This window comes from Arachis hypogaea, chromosome 8 (genome assembly GCF_003086295.3).
Source record: "Arachis hypogaea cultivar Tifrunner chromosome 8, arahy.Tifrunner.gnm2.J5K5, whole genome shotgun sequence".
Taxonomy (NCBI): domain Eukaryota; kingdom Viridiplantae; phylum Streptophyta; class Magnoliopsida; order Fabales; family Fabaceae; genus Arachis; species Arachis hypogaea.
This window is the reverse complement of record NC_092043.1, coordinates 51,506,065-51,524,313: the sequence shown is the minus strand read 5'-3', so window position 1 is coordinate 51,524,313 and position 18,249 is coordinate 51,506,065. Positions and strand designations below refer to the sequence as shown.

General features: G+C 37.9%; 4 protein-coding genes across 5 annotated transcripts; 2 read left to right on the top strand and 2 right to left on the bottom strand.

Moving 5' to 3' along the window:
- The first annotated feature begins 2,586 nt into the window (after nucleotides 1-2,586).
- On the top strand, nucleotides 2,587-7,012 carry LOC112708254 (microtubule-associated protein RP/EB family member 1A). 2 transcript variants are annotated; one of them, XM_025760433.3, is made up of 8 exons: nucleotides 2,587-3,119; nucleotides 3,415-3,483; nucleotides 3,594-3,680; nucleotides 4,475-4,581; nucleotides 4,795-4,934; nucleotides 5,056-5,129; nucleotides 5,690-5,803; nucleotides 6,479-7,012. In XM_025760433.3, the coding sequence occupies exons 1-8, from the start codon at nucleotides 3,012-3,014 to the stop codon at nucleotides 6,641-6,643; spliced, it is 864 nt and encodes a 287-aa protein (XP_025616218.1). In that variant the 5' UTR covers nucleotides 2,587-3,011; the 3' UTR covers nucleotides 6,644-7,012. The 2 variants fall into 2 exon arrangements, with proteins under 2 accessions (XP_025616218.1, XP_025616220.1); XM_025760435.3 differs by having other exon boundaries at nucleotides 2,587-3,258.
- A 4,147-nt stretch (nucleotides 7,013-11,159) lies between these two features.
- LOC140174767 (uncharacterized) lies at nucleotides 11,160-13,266 on the bottom strand. The gene is made up of 3 exons (XM_072200282.1): nucleotides 12,955-13,266; nucleotides 12,432-12,878; nucleotides 11,160-11,474 (listed from the first exon to the last, which is right to left on the bottom strand). The coding sequence occupies exons 1-3, from the start codon at nucleotides 13,264-13,266 to the stop codon at nucleotides 11,160-11,162; spliced, it is 1,074 nt and encodes a 357-aa protein (XP_072056383.1).
- A 221-nt stretch (nucleotides 13,267-13,487) lies between these two features.
- LOC140174766 (uncharacterized) lies at nucleotides 13,488-14,772 on the bottom strand. The gene is made up of 2 exons (XM_072200280.1): nucleotides 14,500-14,772; nucleotides 13,488-14,309 (listed from the first exon to the last, which is right to left on the bottom strand). The coding sequence occupies exons 1-2, from the start codon at nucleotides 14,770-14,772 to the stop codon at nucleotides 13,488-13,490; spliced, it is 1,095 nt and encodes a 364-aa protein (XP_072056381.1).
- A 2,315-nt stretch (nucleotides 14,773-17,087) lies between these two features.
- LOC112708253 (uncharacterized protein At5g39865) lies at nucleotides 17,088-18,249 on the top strand. Its single transcript, XM_025760431.3, has one exon. It carries the CDS (start codon nucleotides 17,277-17,279, stop codon nucleotides 18,078-18,080), a length of 804 nt encoding a protein of 267 aa, XP_025616216.1. The 5' UTR covers nucleotides 17,088-17,276; the 3' UTR covers nucleotides 18,081-18,249.

Below are 18,249 nucleotides of genomic sequence, written 5' to 3'. Positions count from 1 at the left end.
AATACTACTCGGCTGGGCCTTCCGGTTGGCGGGATGTGAGTAACCTAACACAGGAGCCATGAATCCAAACAGTTGGCTAAACGAACCATGTTCCCCTATTCTTGTTGCGGAACACTCCAATACTGTTGATGTAATGGGAATGGTAGTGTAAAATAATCCACAAAATGCGTGTCAGGAATATATAGTGTGAATTGCTCAGGCTTTTGCTGTGATTGTGTCTGTGGCGGTGGCGGTGGCTGTTGCAGTGGCGATTGTGGTGGCAGTGGTGATGGTTGTGCTTGTTGATTCTCCTGATTATGAACAGGATCACCCTCCTAATTCTCTTGCAATACGAGATATGACAGATGCAAGTAATCACCATATGTACCTCGGTACCAATGCATGTAAATATCTAGACGATGTTGTGAGGGCACCATGTGCTCGACAAGAACATGATATAAACAAAACTATGGCACTCCAAATAATCGAATGCTGACAGATGTCAAAAGGAATCACATCTGGATCAATGCGACCAATTGCATAAGCCTCCCAAACAAATTGTACACATTATGCAAGTAATGGAGGATTACACACCAAATACTCATACAGCTAAACAAATACAAATACTTCTTTATTACAACATACATGTCCTTCTTGCAGATCATCCAATGCTTTCCTAAAGTGAGAAAGACTACGATATATGTAAGGCCGATCGGCACGCTCCTAGTTACGCCACCTGACATCAGACAATTTGTTAATTAACTTTTATCAATCACATTTAAAATACAGCGTACTACAATTTTTTAAAGCAGATAATAATTAAATCTATCTGTTTACAATCGGAAATAGTCGAGGATTGACATGAATCGACGCAAGATATGATAGATGGATCCAAGCCCAGGTAAACAAAAGTGTCAGTGGACGATCAATCTCCTTGCAGTCGACACGAGTTGCCCTACACAACGCTCTGTCGGGCATGCCGATCCCCAACTAAATTGTATGATCCCAGCAAAGTTATGGAGTAACGGCTGAAACTTCCAGTGCACCCCTGCCCCAGACTTATCTCCAAACATAATGGTCCCAAATAATATTATGTGTCATTTCACGTACCTCTAAATGTGAATATCATCAGCCAACACTAAACGATCTTTCAGTCTTCAAAACCACGTCAACTTGATAAAGCTTTCTCTACACTCTATCTTTCTAGGTGCAACACCAAATTGATCCAAGCATTCACCCTCTAACCCTCATAACTATTGAGTGTCGGTCCTCTAACTGACAAACTATTCGTCGGAAGACCAAGAATTATCGCCACGTCCTCCAGCGTCACAGCACACTCACCAACCAAAAATAGAATGTGTGAGTCTCATGATGCCATCTCTCGATCAGAGCATTAACCAATGCCGATTGACATCGGACAATTCTGATTCAAAAAACGTGATAAAAATCAGTCTCCCGTAAATGTTCCTCCACAATTTGATTGTACGGATCCGGCGGTAAGTAGTGGTGACATTACAACATTCATAAATCCTACAAAACGTAACCATAGACCACATTAAACAAATATAACCTTATTTAATTAACAAATTAAATTTAACAGAATCAAATTTTCATTATCAAATAACCAGTAAAATATAATCATATTAACACACAATCAATAATAATAATAATAATAATAATAATAATAATAATAATAATATATTAATTAAGTAACTATTCTATTCTAATATTTACGCTTTCAACACATAACAAACAATCTCAAGTAATTATTCTATTATATTCTAAGAACACACAATAATAAATCATTGATCCTTTATTAAATATTTATATTATTATACTCATAATAAAAATAATTAATTCAATTATTTTTATATATCTTCTATATTATACTCATAATAATTATTTTATTATCGTACCTAAATCTTAATAAAAATTATTACTACAATAAATTTATTTATTATTAACAATTAATACTAATTAATTTATTTATTATCACACGTATAATCTTAATAAAAATTATTACTATATTCTTATAATAATTAAGATATTATCACACGAGTGTAATCTTAATAAGAATTATTATTACAATATATTTATTAATAATAATTAATATTAATTATTTTATTTCATTATCATACCAACACATTTTAATAACAATAATTAATTTATTATCATATATTCATAATCTTAATAAAAATTATTATTACACTAATCTCTAATATTATTACTATAATTTATTACTACTAATTTTTAAAATTATTTTAATTAAATTAAAATAATTAAAAGTTATTATTACACTAATCTCTAATATTATCACCATAATAAATAACTAATCTCTAATATTATCATTAATATTTTAGTTAAATCAAAATATTTTAAAAATTATTACTACACTAATATCTAATATTATTACTATAATAAATTTTTAATCTTTAACATTATAACTATTATTTTAATTGAATCAAAATATTTAAAAGTAAAAATTTATATAATTAAGATGGATAATTAGTAACGTGGAGTTCGGATAATTGACGTGTTTTAAAAGTCCGATTTCATTTCATCAATGGAAGAAAATAAAAGCGAAGATGAAGTTAAAGTATAAAAATTAGAACAAAAATGAAAAATTGAAAAATGAGGTATTCAATTTGGAGAATATACAAATAGAAGGCTCAACAACATGTATACTTAATACATGGCTCGGACGCAAATCAATCGGTCTGATTTGTAATCGAATCATTCTATTACTGATTTATTAGACTTCAAATCATGTCCAATTTCTTTATCACGGCCATCACCCCATCCGCGAAAAGCCCCACACTCTTATAATCCGATAATCTTGTTATATTCCATATTTTTTCCAATATCAAAAATAAAAAAGTGAACTTTGTTCTGACAATTTACCCATCACAACTATCGTATTCCTTTATCCTTAATCTTGTCAATTATCCATTTTCAATTTTTCATATATCCTCTTTCCCTTTTCGCTGCTGGCGTTCTTGTTCTTCTTGTTTGTTTTTTTTTTGGGGTGGAAAATGGCGACGAGTATCGGCATTATGGATAGCGCTTATTTTGTCGGCAGAAACGATATTCTCACTTGGATCAACAACCGCCTTCAACTTAACCTCTCTCGCATTGAGGAAGTATTGCCCCTGCAACCTCCTCTTTTCATTTTGTTCTCAAAATTCAGAAATGAGTTTGCTTTACTTTTTGAGAGACCTTTGTCTCTTTCTGCAAGAACCGCAAGGATTGAGGTTTTATTAAGATGATATTCCGAATGAGGTAGAATAATTAAAGCTTAAGAGGATTTTGATGCATGGAATCTTGAAATATCGATTGACTGATAATGAATTACTTGATTTGTTAATGTCTTATCGTATCAGTTGCTTATTTTATAAGCCTGTTTTAGCCTGTTTATGTGCTTATGCTCTTGGCTAGGCTGCATCTGGAGCTGTACAATGTCAGATAATGGATATGACATATCCAGGGGTTGTTCCAATGCACAAGGTGAAATATGAATTTGCTTTATATATTCTTTTCTTCTCTCTTGATTTTTTATTTTATTTTTTAATTTTTTCCTTTAAGATTAACTTTCTAAATTTGGGCTTTTATTCTAGGTGAATTTTGACGCAAAGACAGAATATGATATGATTCAGAATTACAAAATTCTGCAGGAAGTGTTCAACAAGCTGAAAATTGATAAAGTATCTGTTTCTCCCTGTCCCAATATCACATTCTTAAGCATGTTGCGTGTAAATAGTTTCTGTAACTCGATGTATTCATGGTGTGGTTTTTGGGAAAACTGATGTGAAACTGTACCAAACCATTATAAATGGTTTATAATCGTTTTGAAAATCACACCAAATCACTTTTTCACATAGCAAATTGGTTTATTTGAACACCCCTAACTGTAAACATATCGAACCAGGTATATGAATGATGAATGCTACTTGGTATATAATACCAACTTACCAAGTACTTTCAAGTTTCAATACAGCTTGGCTAGGAATTGTAACTAAAGTTTTGTAATTTCTAAATCATCATCTCTTGTTTATGGTTTCAAACTTTCAATGGTATGATATCCCACCAGTAAAGTTTTAACATGACTTCTAATTAGACTTAATGGTGTGGTTACATTCTAAATCCATTTTAGTGAGAATGCCTTTATTTATTTATTTACTTATTTATTTATTTTGTCCCTCTCTTTTCTTCTATACCTCAATTTACGTCATCATGGTGACCCTACTTGTGAACTACATTTTTGAATGATTATCTTGCTTGCTAAATCCATATGTGATGTAATGATTTCATAATGTTAGATGCTCAATCTCAATTTCATTGGTTGAATTAGTTTTGTAAAAAGGGTGTGAATGTTAAATGTTGAATGTATTTTCAGAGTATTACTTTATTTCAGGTTGAAAACTAGCAGTAGAAAATACTGTCATAATGAATTATTTATGTTTGCATATAATGGGCTGGGTTGACTACCATGTGGCAGCATATTGAAGTTAACAGGCTAGTTAAAGGTCGACCTTTGGACAACTTAGAGTTTCTACAATGGCTGAAACGATACTGCGATTCTGTGAATGGCGGCATTATGAATGAGTATGCTACTCACCCTTACCATCCTCTAAGGAACTTTGGTTATCAATGGTTCTATATTAATTGTAGGATTACTTAAGTTATGACATTTGACCCGAAACTATTGTAAGACACTTGTCAAATGGATATGTTAACTAATTTTTCCACATGCAATTGCACATATTTTCAAGTACTGTGCTGTATCATTTGATCACATACTTTCCCTTTTGTGTGTAGGAATTATAATCCTGTGGAGCGTAGGTGTAAGGGTGGAAAGGGTGGAAATTCTAAAATTCTGAAGAGCTCAAAATACCTACAAACAAGTGCTATCTATAATACTGGTTCAGGCGATATGCTGGGTCCCAATAGAATCTCTGGTTGGCTTTTTCGTGACCTCAATCCTCAATCATGCTGCACTTTTCGAGATGCATGTCCTTGGTTTGTTACTCTATTTTTCTTCTCACTTTCTGGGTTTTTGCCTTTTTTTTTTTCCTGTAGTTCCCAAGCAATCAAAGTCAAGCAGAGGAGCAGGTGGGCCTAATTCTTCAGAAATTGAAGCATTGTCTAAGCAGGTATGAATGTATGATCATTACATTCTCTGTGCATGTGACAATTATAGAACTAGTGATTGATAGAAATCCACATTTTATTTTTCTCAATTATAAATTTATAATTCAGAAATGTATTTTTATTGATGTTTACAATTCAGTGCCTACCAATCCACTTTTTTCTAAACATCATTATAATTTAAATATTTAATATAGTTTGTGTTTTGAATTGAAGTGAACAACTTTCTTGCTTTTCTTTTACTCCTTTAATCTCTGTAACTTCTCTAATTTAGCGTGGCTAGGGATATATTGGGAATAAGAAATGTGACCAAGGAGGCACACTAAAATGGTCAACAGCTTTGCATTGGAGTAGACATGACATATAGCATAATTCTCTTTTAAGCTTTTGATCATAACTGAATTCTAGTCAGATATTATGTAGCTGAAGAAGTTGTTGGAAAATTGTTATTTGTGTGTATTTTATGCAGACATTGTTGATTTTCTTTGTGCTTGCCTCTGATAGTATATCGCATTCCTATGCTTTCGTTGTCTAAGTCACCTATCTTCTGTCTTCTATTTCTCAGGTTACTGATCTCAATCTCTCGATGGATCTCTTGGAAAAAGAAAGAGACTTTTACTTTGCAAAACTAAGGGATATAGAAATTCTTTGTCAAGCTGCCGAAGTGGAGAATGATCCTGTAAGAATTTTGATGAAAGCTTATGGGGTATTTATTTTTATTCACATTGGATGGGGAGAGGCTTTTTCCATCTTGAAGTATGCTTTTGATTATGTCTAACTTCTGTGTGATTCAGGAATATATCATATTCCATTGTTGTGATTTAGTTAATCGTTTTCTTTCACTTAATTTTCACATTGGAAGTTCTTGCTTTAAGATTTCTAGTTTTGACATTGGCAATTTAACTCTTATTTTTTATTTGTGGAAGTTCTTTCATTTATAGTTGACTTGTTTGATTTGTGGAGTGGATAAGGTATGGTTAGTCCTCCTTGAGTTATAAGTTTGTATCTCTGGACAAAGAGAAAGTTTTTTGTTAAACTTTGCAACTTCACTATTGTTTTCTACCTCTATGTATACCTTCTTGTGTTTCTACCACTGATTTAAATATGCCAATGTTCATAATCCATTTCTACCTTATTGAAGCTGTATTTTTCACACTGGTATAATAGGGTTGAATAATGGTGTTATGTATTGGTATTTGAAACCGCTTTCAGTTTTACTCTCTTTTTCTTTTGAATCTGTACCTAAAATATTGATTAGCAATCCAAAATAACCGAAGATAATGGGGAATCATAAACTATTTAAACATCAGGGATCGTTAAATAAACCTTAATTTGCTCCATCTTTTATATTCAGATGTCTGTAGCAATTAGGAAGATTTTGTATGCTACTGATACAAAGGAATCAGCACTAGATGAAGCCCAGGATTACCTTAACGAAAACTTCAATGCTGCTGACGATGAAGAGGAAGCTGAAGCTGCAGATGAAGAAGCTGCAGCTAAGGAAGAAACCAAAGCCTGATTGTTGCTGAAAATGTATCCCATGGCGGGGTCTTTGACTAACTGGTCTCCGTCTGTGATGAAGGATTGATAAAGGTTCCTGGTGCCATTGCTATAGAATGGCGTTTGATGACATGGTTGTAGCTGCTCTGCTTGCTTGTGACGCTTTTGTTCTCTCCTTGTAAGCATGGATGGGCTAGTTTTTACGATAAGTGGAGGTCATGTCACGGCCCTTCTCATCTTTTTAGTTGAATATGACTTTAATGAGCTTTGCGTTAGAAATTTATTTAATGGAATTGGGTGTAACCCTTGTGTTCTTTAGTATGTACTGGAGACTGTCGACTCTCAATTCTGATTCATTCAACAAGACTCCATTGCTTTTTTAACGTTATTATTATTAGGGTGGATACTCATTCCGGCTTTTGATAATTTTTTCGAAGAACTTTGAGGCGGACAGAAAAAAAGAAACCTTTCGCCTCTTAATATTACACTTTATGTGATTGATTAGTCTTTTTGTTAATGATCTCTCTTTAAAATATATTTCTATGATATTTTAATTATTAATATATCTTCTATTTAATTTTTATAATTTAAAATAATTTAAAAATTACTAAATATTTATTAATTTTACATTGAAAATTTAGCTAATGTATTTAAAAAAGGTAACAAAAAATATAAAAAATTAAACGATATTAACAATTATCTTTAAAAAATAACGAAACTCTCAACAAAAACGAATTTGTCAATACAGAGAGAAAATATTAATAGAGGGACTAATAGGATTTCATTGTCTTTTGAAATAATCGTCAGGGCGTTTAAAAATTTTTTTTCTCTTATTAATTATGCAAAATATGCAAAGGAGCTCCAAAGAATCCCAACTAGCAACAACAGAGAAAGAAACACAAATTATTGAGGCTACTGATAATTTATCAGGACAGTAGCAACCAGTCCAGCCAGCTACAGGTGCTATGTAGACCTAAGTTTATAATGTTTGTAGTTTTAAGTATCTTATATAAAATTAATAGGGGTTTAAGAGTCCCGTTTCAGAATCTTTGAGGTTTTAATTGTCTGGAAAAAAAAAGTAAATTAAGGGATAAACGATTTCGAAAAAACTGTGACGGACACGTAAAAAGTTACGTGACACGTAAGAATGTTGCCGCCTCGTTTTGCCGAAACATTTTACACAAGAACTAAAATGTCCAATGAAAATGATGAATAAGGATTGCGATGATATTAATTTTTTTTTAAGAAATGGGTAGAAATTTTATAAAATTGTCAAGGGTCAGAATGAGATTTTATTCTTAATTTATTGAGTTTAATGATAACTGTTCTGGCAAGGATACACGTCTCCGCGCTATAGGTCGGATTCCGAGTGTTGCTGGAGAAAATGGCTTGTCCTGCAACGGAAGACTCCTTACTTGAACATGAACCGGGCGGAGTACCTACAAAAAGGACTCCGACGCTCAAATTAGTAGAGAATATTTCAATATAAGAACAAGAAGCTTGTATGTGTATGATTTGTTATCACCGTGGTCATTTGATCCAGGGGCTGCTGTTTTATAGATTTAGATTTAATTTTGTTTTGCGATCTGTTGGAGTGGATCTCGGTTTTAGTCGAGATTCTTGAGTAGTGGTTGTTATCATGTTTATCCGTTGATTGCTTGCTTCTCTGCGTGGCTGACATGGCCGAGGTATAGGGTATTAGTTCTGATTTTGTAAGGTGCAGTACATAGCCCCCAAGCTTGACTTGCTCGGGTGTTTCGTTGTTTAGCAAGTTGAGCTTTAAGATAGCCTATATCTCGGCTTTTGGTCTAGGGAGCCCCAAACTCAACGCTGCGTTTGCTTTATTCCTGTAAACTGCATTTTCAAAAAGAAGTTGATTAACTAATTAGTTTAAAAGAGTTGTTTCCCCATAATTTTAGGAAAATGTGCTGTCATTATTTCATTTAATGACTGTAACTGAACTGATTTTAACCATTGGTTACTTAGCGGTTTCTGTTTTTTGTTTTCCCACTTAGTTAGTGGGTTGTAATAGGTTTTTATCATTCTTGCCTCTTGGGATTTCTTCGAAAAGTCACTCTTTTTACTCTAATTTTGACCGCAAAATGACTTCCAAAGGTTAGATTTTTCCTTTTTTTCGTTTCCTCCATCTTCTATTCTTTCTCTGTTTTTTGTCGAAATTGTAGTCTGTAATGGAGAGGGAAAAGTCGAAGGAGAAGCAAAAGGTTGTTGAGGTTAGAAAATATTATTTTTACCATTGGGTTCATGAGGATGTAAAAACTCGTGCTTTCTCGTACTGTAGTTCTGACTCTCTTCGGGAGCTTCGCACTATGAAATTGACGAATAATGACTTTGACATTGCTATTGAACTTCTCCCTTGCTCGAGTGAGGATAGGGTTTGTGAGTGCAGAGGAGATTGAGAGTATTTTTATATATATACCCCTTACTTCTCTGAACTGCATGTTAGGTTTCCCTTTACCTCTTTTGAATGTGATGTATTAACCCAACTCAACTGCGCTCCTTCCCAACTTCACCCAAATTCTTAGGCATTTCTAAAAGCGTATCAGTGCTTGATGGCTTTTCTTGAATATCCCCCTTCTCTTGGGGTTTTCTTTTCTTTGTTTCAATGTAAGGGAGTTCGGAAGGGTTTATGGGTTTGTTTGAGTAGTTTTCCCGGGCGTTCTTTATTTCTTCTTTACAAATCTTCTTTTAAGAACTTTAAATCCCTATTCGTGAAAGTCCGTTCTGTGGAAATGGAATACCCTTTTTATCTTGACGACGAGCTGATAGAGAGATATCCGCTTTACTGGTGTTCCGAGCCTATGCAAGTTCTTGAGGCCTATAAAACTGAAGAGGAGGACTTGGTTATTGACTCTTTAGTAAAGAATTTTGCTGCTGGTGAATGCCTTTCGATCTCTAAGATGTTGGGTTTTGAAAAAGATAATGATGGGGAGGGGTTGCGGAATTATATAGGTAATAAACATGTGTATTTTTAGTGTTAATTTGGCATTTGAAGACTGATGTTGCTTTGTTTTGTGTTTGTTCGCAGGAGGACGTCTTCCGCATCTGACTTCGTCTCGGCTTCAATCTTTCCTTGATAGGAAAAAGGAGAAAGGTGCGAGTGCTTCTGCGCTTCCCAAGGCTGGTGAGGATGGTGCTGCTTTTTCGGCTGCGCAACCGGTGTCTTCAAAGAGAAAAAGGGATATGCCTGATGATTCATTAGAAGTGCTTTCTGCGGAGGGTAAGGCTACTGTCGAGGTCTCATCATCTGTTTTTGACCATCAACGCAAGCTTCATGGTTTCATCCCTGGGGCGAATGCTCATTCCTTGTGGAGCGATCAATTTCCCCTAACTGAGCTCTCTGATAGAGCTTCGCAATATCCTGGAGATATGGTACTCACTCGCCGTGCTGGGTTGCTTTAGGAAAATACGTTCAAGTAAACTCTCTTTCGCCTCCTTTTCTTTCCTTCTTTCTTTTTTCTTCTTTTTTTTGTAACGTTTGTTATCGCCAGGTTGTTGCTGCTCGTCTATTGTGTGTTGGTCGTACCACTGAGCTGCTCGGAGCCGAGCAGGTTGATGCTGATAAGTTTGCTGCTTTGGAGCATTTAGTTAAGGAGAAGGAAGGAGTTATCATTGACTTGGCTGCTAAGATGAAGGAGAAAGAGGATGCCGCTATTGATGTTGCTTCGAAGTTGAATGAGAAGGAACGAGAAGTTACTCGTCTTCAGGATCAGATCAGATCCCTTCAAGCCGAGATAAGAGAGAATGATAAGACCAAAGGAGAGATGACTGCTTGTATTCACGAGCTTGAGGATCAAGGTATTAAAATGTTTACCTCGGGATTTGACTGAGCTGTTTCTCAGTTTTCGCTATTTGCTCCTAAGTTCGACATTCGTCAACTTGATGTGACGAAAATTGTTATTAACGGAAAGCTTGTTCAGGACGAGGCTGGCGAGGACCATGATGAAAATGTTCCACCGCCTCTTTGAATGTCTGTATTATGAAGTAGATGGAATTTGTATTTTGTATTTTGGAGATACTGATGTCGGTTTTAGTTTTCGACTTTGTTGACTGTTATTCCGAGCTTATGTCTCGGGTTTGTTTTGGTACATGTTTTATGATTTCAACTTTCATGTTTGCTGATTCGTAGTTTTTGTAGAGATATAAATGGATAGTGTAATGAATATATGGCATTTGAAATTGTTCCTTATGTTTAAGGTTTGTAGGATGGTCGGCCTCGTTAAAACCTACCCGAGTAAACCCTCCTTAGGAAAAAACCTCGTGGTTAGGAAAAAGAGTACCTGGCCACCCTACTTATTACAGTAGTGTGATCAACTACAGTAGTATTTGAGTGACGAGATATTCCATGTGTTTGGCAAGGCCGTTCCATTCAATGTTTCTAAGCGATAAGCTCCCTTGCCGACTACTTTAGCGATTCGGAAAGGTCCTTCTCATATTTGCGCTAATTTTCCATGGCCTGGTGGTTTTCAGAAGTCTTCTAGTTGTCTGAGAACTAGGTCTCCTTCTTCGAGTGTTCTTCATCTAAATTTCTTGTCGTACTGACGTTTCATGGCTAGTTGCATTGATCTTTGCCTTAGCTCTGTGAGATGGCATTCTTCGCCAATGACATCAAGCTCAGCGCACCGAGCTTGTTTGTTATTGTCCTCATTGAAATGTTCGGTCCGAGTTGAGCCTTGGCCAAGTTCTAAAGGAATCATGCATTCAGCTCCATACACCAAACGGAAAGGGCTCTCCTTTGTTGTGGATTGTGGTGTTGTGTTATAGCTCCACAATATTTCTGGTATGAGTTCGGCCCAGCGGCCTTTAGCTTCGGTCAGTTTCTTCTTAAAATCCTACAAAATTACTTTATTAGCGGCCTTTGCAAGCCCATTAATTTGTGGGTGCTTGACAGAGGAAAAATGGTGTCTAATGTTCATGTTAGTTAAGAAAGTGGTGATTTTTTTATCAGTAAACTGCCTACCGTTATCAGAAACAATTTCTCTTGGTAAACCATATCTACAAATGATAAATTTCCAAATAAACTTTTGTACCTTGTCCGAGGTTATTTTTGCGAGTGGCTGTGCTTCTATCCACTTTGTGAAATAATCGATGGCTACCAAAAGGAACTTTACCTGTCCTGGTGATATGGGGAACGGTCCGAGGATGTCCATGCCCCATTTGTGGAACGGCCAGCTGGCGTTAGTTATGTGCAATGCTTCGGCTGGACTGTGTATTAATGGCAAGCACTTTTGACATGCTTCACATTTTCGAACTTTGTTTATACATTCTGATCTTAAAGTCGGCCAGTAATAACCTACGCGCAAGATTTTTTATGTTAGGCTTCTGCTTCCGACGTGATGTCTGCAGATACCTTCGTAGACTTCATCTATCACTGTTCTTGTGTTTTCTCCTGCAAGACATTTAAGTAGGGGTCGAGAGAGGCCACATTTGTATAGCTCGTCCCCTATTAGGGTAAAATGAGATGCTTTTCTTTTGAAAGACCTCGGATCACCTCCTGGTGCTATCCCTGTCTTCAGGTAGTGTATTATGGGAGTCCGCCAATCTTCTCCCTGTGATATATTTAAGATATACTGCATATCTAGGCTAGGTTTTGTTAGTTTAAGATGTACCAGATTTTCTGATTGTTGATCCTCTCTATGGGTCGCTAGCTTTGATAGTATATCTGCCCTACTATTTTGTTCTCGTGGTATGTGTGTTATTTCAAATTTTTGAAAGTTTCTTATCATGTTTTGGAAAATATGTAAATATTTCTCTAAGAGGGGATCTTTAATTTGGAAGTTACCTGTTACCTGTTGTACTACGAGTAAGGAATCGCAGTATACCTGCAAGTTCGGCACCTGAATCTCTTTTGCCAGTTTTAGTCCTGACAGTAGCGCCTCATACTCGGCCTGGTTATTTGTTGCTTGGAACATGAATTTGATTGATTGTTCTGCATATACACCCTTTTTGTCTCTTAGAGGTATACCTGCTCCGCATCCGTTGTCATTGGATGCTCCGTCTACGTATAATTCCCATGATTCTGGTTCTACTGCATTTGTGAACTCTGAAATGAAATCGGCAAGTGCTTGGGCCTTAGGGGATCCTCTGGATTGATAAGAAATGTCGAATTCTGAGAGTTCAATCGACCATTTCGTAAGTCTTTCTGCCAGGTCGGGTTTTGCTAAGATTTGGCGTAGCGGTTGATTGGTCCGAACTATAATTTCGGTATCCTTAGAAATAATGCCGCAACCTCCGAGCTGTGATGATTAACCCAAATGCTAATTTTTCTATCGTTGGGTATCTCGTCTCAGCACCCTGTAGGACTTTACTTACAAAGTACACCGGGTGTTGTTCTTTGTCGTTATCTATTACAAGTACTGAACTGATTGCATTAGCTGAAATTGAAAGGAATAGGTGTAGTGGCTTACCTCGTTCTGGTTTTTTCAATATAGGTGGTGATCCTAAGGTATTTTTGAATTTTTTGAAAGCTTCTTCACATTTCTCCGTCCAGTTGAATCGATCCGACTTCTTTAAGGTATTGAAGAAGTGATATGATTTTTCTGCTGCTGCCGGCAAGAAGCGAGAGAGAGCTGCTAACCAACCTGTGAGTTGTTGCACCTCCTTCTTATTCCGAGGAGATTGCATGTTGATTAATGCAAGGCATTTTTCGGGATTCACCTCTATCCCTCTGTTAGTTAGTAAGAAGCTGAGGAATTTTCCTCCTTATACTCCGAATGCGCATTTTCTGGATTCAATCTCATATTATGCTTTCTGAGCTGTGTGAATATCTCATTCAGATCATTTTTGTGCTGTTCTTCTGAGGCTTATTTTACCACCATGTCATCTACGTATATTTCAATGTTTTTTCAGATCTGTTCCTTGAAGACTTTGTCCATTAGCCGTTGGTACGTTGCTCCTGCGTTTTTTAGCCCAAAGGGCATGACCTTGTAACAGTAGTTTCCTTGATCGGTGACAAATACCGTTTTTTCCTCGTCTCCCGGGTGCATGAGAATTTGATTATAACCTGAATATGCATCCATGAAGCTGAGTACTGGGAAGCCTGAGGTGTCGTCTACTAGTCTGTCTATGTTGGGGAGCGGATAGCAATCCTTAGGACATGCTTTATTCAAGTCGGTAAAGTCTACGCACATGCGCCACCTTCCCGAGCTTTTTCGTACCATGACGACGTTTGCTAGCCATGCTGAAAATCGTAGTTCTCGGATAAATCCTGCCTCCAAGAGCTTTTTGGTCTCTGATTTGGCTGCCTTTATCCTTTTGTCTCCCAGGTTTCTGTTCTTTTGTCGTATAGGTCGGGAATTGGGGATGACTGCCAACTTGTGGCAGATAAAGTTAAGATCGATGCCAGGCATATTCGCTGGTGTCCATGCAAAAAGGTCGGCATTTGTCTTTAGGAGCATGATGAGGTCGTCCTTTTGTCCTGCAATGAATGCGGATCCTATGTTAGTAAATTGCTCATCTTGGCCTAATTGTACCTTTTCTAGGTCGTCTGTTTTTGTGGGATGACTGTTGTCACTTCGAGGGTCTAGTTCGGCCAGTGTTGGTATGTTCTCCGAGTTGTATACTGTGTGTACCCGAGTTGTTTCCTCCTTCTTTGTTGTTTTGAGGCTTGCGTTGTAGCACTGTCTCGCCTCCTTATGGTCGGCGTATACTGTCCCTACTAGGTTATCCTGCAAAGGAAATTTCACACAAAGATGAACAGTCGAAACAATAGCTCCAAAGGCATTTAATGATGGACGCCCTAGGATGATATTATAAGGGCTAAGGACAATCAACCACTAGAAATTGGATGTCTAGTGTTTTGCTATTTGGAGGCTCTCCAATTGTTGTTCTCAGCCAAATGTACCCTGATACCGATACCTTTTCCCCGGAGAACCCTACTAATTCTCCGGGCGAGGGTTGTAGTGCGTTGTCGCTGAAGTGCATCTTTTTGAAAGTTGAGTAGAACAACACGTCGGCACTACTTCTTGGGTCCAGCGGGACCTTTTTTACTGTCAGTTCTCCCATGTGAATTGAGATGACAACTGGATCATCTAAATTCGGACAAGTTGTTTTAAAGTCGGCTGTGCTGAAGCCGATGTGGGAGGTCGGAATTGATGGCTGTCGTTCTGGTCGTGAGCCTTCCATTGTCATCATTGCTATATAACTTCTTTTTCTTGCCGAAGTAGTAGTTCCACCACCAGCAAAGCCACCTGAAATGTAGTTAATTATCCCCTTGGACGGGGTACTTCAACCTGTTGTCGCCTGCTTTCTCTTTTTGTTTCTCGTTGTTTTCTCGACGAGATATACTTGTCTAGAAGCCCTTATCTCGCTAGCCTTTCCAGCAGATCTTTTGCCACCACACACTCGTCTGTTGTATGCTCGAACTTTTGGTGGAACGCACAATGTTTACTCTTGTCCACGTATTTCTGATCTTGATACGACCCTGCTCTGACTGGTGGCTTAATCAGTTTGTTGTGTAGAATCTCCTTGATTATATCCTCCCTTTTTGTGTTAAATTTTGTGTATGAATCAAACTTCGGTGCTAGTTTTAATGGCTTTTTGAGGTCTCTGCTTGTGGGCTGGTGGGACCTTTCTTCATCTTTTTTGGTCGGCTTTTCACCTCTTCGGGCCTCCCTTAGCTCTTCGATTTCAATCTGGCCCTGTGCTTTTTCTCAGAATTCTTCCAGGGTCTTCAGTCTTGCCACTGCAATTGCCTCCTGAATTTTTTTGGGGCGGAGACCGCTTGTGATGGTGTGCAGCTGTACTTCAGGGTTAAGGTCGGGGATTTGCATAGCAGCTTCTGTGAATCGCATCATATACTCCTTTAAGCTTTCGTGTTGTTCTTGTTTGATTGTGCTGAGGTAATCCGAGTCTCGTATGTAGATTTTAGATGCTGTGAAGTAGTTTATGAACAATTTGGCAAACTCGTCAAAGCTTGTTATTGATCCTGCAGGCAAGTTAGAAAACCATAATAAAGCAACTCCATCTAAAAAGGTAGGAAAAGATCGGCACAAGATGGGATCGGAGTCACTATTGAGAAACATCATTGATTCAAATTTTGTAACATGGATTTTAGGATCTCCGATCCCCTTGTACGGCGTTAGAGTCATTGGGAGTGTAAAGCCTTTGGGCATTTTAAAGCTCATTATTTCTTCTGAAAAGGGGTTTGTTCGTCGTCTTGTTGCTTTGGAGTTGGTTTCCCCCGTCTTTGCGTTTGATTCCGACTGATGCTCCTCATGTTGGTCAGTATTTACTTTCTTGTTGGTTTTCTGTTCGTCGTTGTTCTGCATGGCCTCCAACAGCTCGGCCATTCGCTGGTTTTCCGCAAGCAAGGCGGCATTCGCAGCTAATAGGTCGGCATTGGTTGGATTGGTCGAAGGCGTTGCTGACTGGTCTGTCATGATCCTTGAAAAGAGAAGATACAGGGCCAATGCAGTGTTGTAAGCTCGAAAGAAAAATGAAAAACAAAGTGAGGTGGTGGGGCCCCACGGTGGGCGCCAAATGTTCTGACAAGGATACACGTCTCCGCGCTATAGGTCGAATTCCGAGTGTTGCTGGAGGAGATGGCTCGTCCTGCAACGGGAGACTCCTTACCTGAACACGAACCGGGCGGAGTACCTACAAAAAGGACTCCGACGCTCAAGTTAATAGAGAATATTTCAATATAAGAACGAGAAGCTTGTATGTGTATGATTTGTTATCACTGTGGTCATTTGATTCAGGGGCTGCTGTTTTATAGATTTAGATTTAATTTCGTTTTGCGATCTGTTGGAGTGGATCTCAGTTTTAGTCGAGATTCTTGAGTAGTGGTTGTTATCATGTTTATCCGTTGATTGCTTGCTTTCTCTGCGTGGCTGACGTGGCCGAGGTATAGAATATTATTTCCGATTTTATAAGGTGCAGTACAATAACAATTGTTAAAATAATAAAGGAATTTAATTTTAATACATGTTAGTATAAAGTAACTTTTATATGTATATTTAATATTCAATTATATAACATTATATTAGTAAAAATAATTATTTTTTATATCAATTATGTAAATAATTATTTAAAAAAATAGATATAATTAAATAATTATATAAAATATTTTATATTTTTAATATATTGAAATTTAATTCATAATGAATATATCTAATGAAAAAAATCTGATAAAATTATTATTTAAATTTTAGACTAAAAAATCTTTAATCCTACATAATCGTATACAACTATTTTTGTTTTTTCCAAAACAATAAAAGTATTGTGAAATGAAATGAGTAAAGAAGCGGAGATGGAGAAACTAAAGACGGTCACGAAGAGAGAGAACCACTCTTTTGAGTTGGCATTTGGCAAAAGCGTCCACGAAAGCGGAGTTTCCAATTCAGTACAGTAATGCCATTAATTTCTTATTCTGCGCTTGAATTCCACGGGGCCACCAACAGGCAACCGTTTCAAAATTGAATCCCACAAGGAAAAAGAACCAAATGATAATATGATATTAATGTTAAAAGAGAAAAAGAAGAAAGAGCATACAAAATTATTTTTCGAGAAAAAGGAAATTAAAGAATAAACTTGTGAGAGGAGAGTAGTCCCTGTCCCAAGTCCCAAGTCCCGAAGTGAGCTCAGTTTTGTTCTCCCTCCAAAATCCGTCATTCAAAGTTTGAAAAAGTGAAATGGGATGCGTATCTTCAAACCTCCTCAACCATGAAGACGACTTCGGCCAGCTGGGTACCTCCGCACTCGGCGTTGGCCACCACATCGTGTCCCTCACATCCACCACCTATGGCCTCCTCACTCTTGACCCACCCTCCTCCACCACCACCCCTTCCACCCTGTCCGAACCTCCAGAGGTCATCAACTCCTGGGAGCTGATGGAAGGCCTCGACGCCGACAGCTTCCGCTTCTCTCCACTCCCACTCCCTCCCCCAAAACCCAAACCCAAACCCTCCTCTAAGAAAGAGAACCTGGACCCCTTCGAGAGGATATGCCCTCCCAGCGGCGAGAACAGAGTGGTGATCTACACCACCACCTTGAGGGGAGTGAGGAGCACCTTCGAGGCCTGCTGCGCTGTTAGGACGGCTTTCGAGGCCTTCGGGGTGTCCTTCTGCGAGCGTGACGTGTCCATGGACAGCGGCTTCAAGCAGGAGCTGAGGGACCTTCTGAAGGGGAAGGAGAGGGAGGAAACGGTGCCTCCCAGGGTGTTCGTCAAGGGCTTCTATGTGGGTGGCGCCGAGGAGATGCTGAGGGCGGCGGAGGAGGGGCTGCTGGGGGAGCTGTTGGAAGGCCTTCCGAGGAAGAAGATGGGTGCTGTGTGTGACGGCTGTGGGGACATGAGGTTCTTGCCCTGTTTCCGGTGCAACGGCAGCTGCAAGACAGCGGTGCTCCTCAAGGAAGAAGGCCACAAGGGGAGGACAGTTGTCATCAAGTGTGCTCATTGCAATGAGAATGGCTTAGTGGTATGCCCAATTTGTAGCTGACTTCTTCCACTGCCACTATTTTATAGACAAATCGATCATCTGCTTTTTGTTCATATTATTGTCATTTCCGATTCCCCTGCTTGTTTCTAATACTTGTAACGGTGATGTGGCTCAGTTCACCATTCTTCAAATCATATCAAGCTCTAAACAGATCATTTTCCTTCCTTGA

Bases quoted from the DNA above. Each gene is read 5' to 3' on its own strand.
- LOC140174766 (XM_072200280.1), bottom strand. From the start codon at position 14,772: ATGACAATGGAAGGCTCACGACCAGAACGACAGCCATCAATTCCGACC. The intron at 14,310-14,499 runs GTATCGGTATCA...TTTCCTTTGCAG, and splicing joins TAGGGTTCTCCGGGGAAAAG to GATAACCTAGTAGGGACAGT.
- LOC140174767 (XM_072200282.1), bottom strand. From the start codon at position 13,266: ATGCAATCTCCTCGGAATAAGAAGGAGGTGCAACAACTCACAGGTTGG. The intron at 12,879-12,954 runs GTAAGTAAAGTC...TAATCATCACAG, and splicing joins AACAACACCCGGTGTACTTT to CTCGGAGGTTGCGGCATTAT. The intron at 11,475-12,431 runs GTAACAGGTAAC...GTAATTTTGTAG, and splicing joins CCTTACTCGTAGTACAACAG to GATTTTAAGAAGAAACTGAC.
- LOC112708254 (XM_025760433.3), top strand. From the start codon at position 3,012: ATGGCGACGAGTATCGGCATTATGGATAGCGCTTATTTTGTCGGCAGA. The intron at 3,484-3,593 runs GTGAAATATGAA...CTTTTATTCTAG, and splicing joins GGGTTGTTCCAATGCACAAG to GTGAATTTTGACGCAAAGAC. The intron at 4,582-4,794 runs GTATGCTACTCA...TTTTGTGTGTAG, and splicing joins AATGGCGGCATTATGAATGA to GAATTATAATCCTGTGGAGC.
- LOC112708253 (XM_025760431.3), top strand. From the start codon at position 17,277: ATGGGATGCGTATCTTCAAACCTCCTCAACCATGAAGACGACTTCGGC.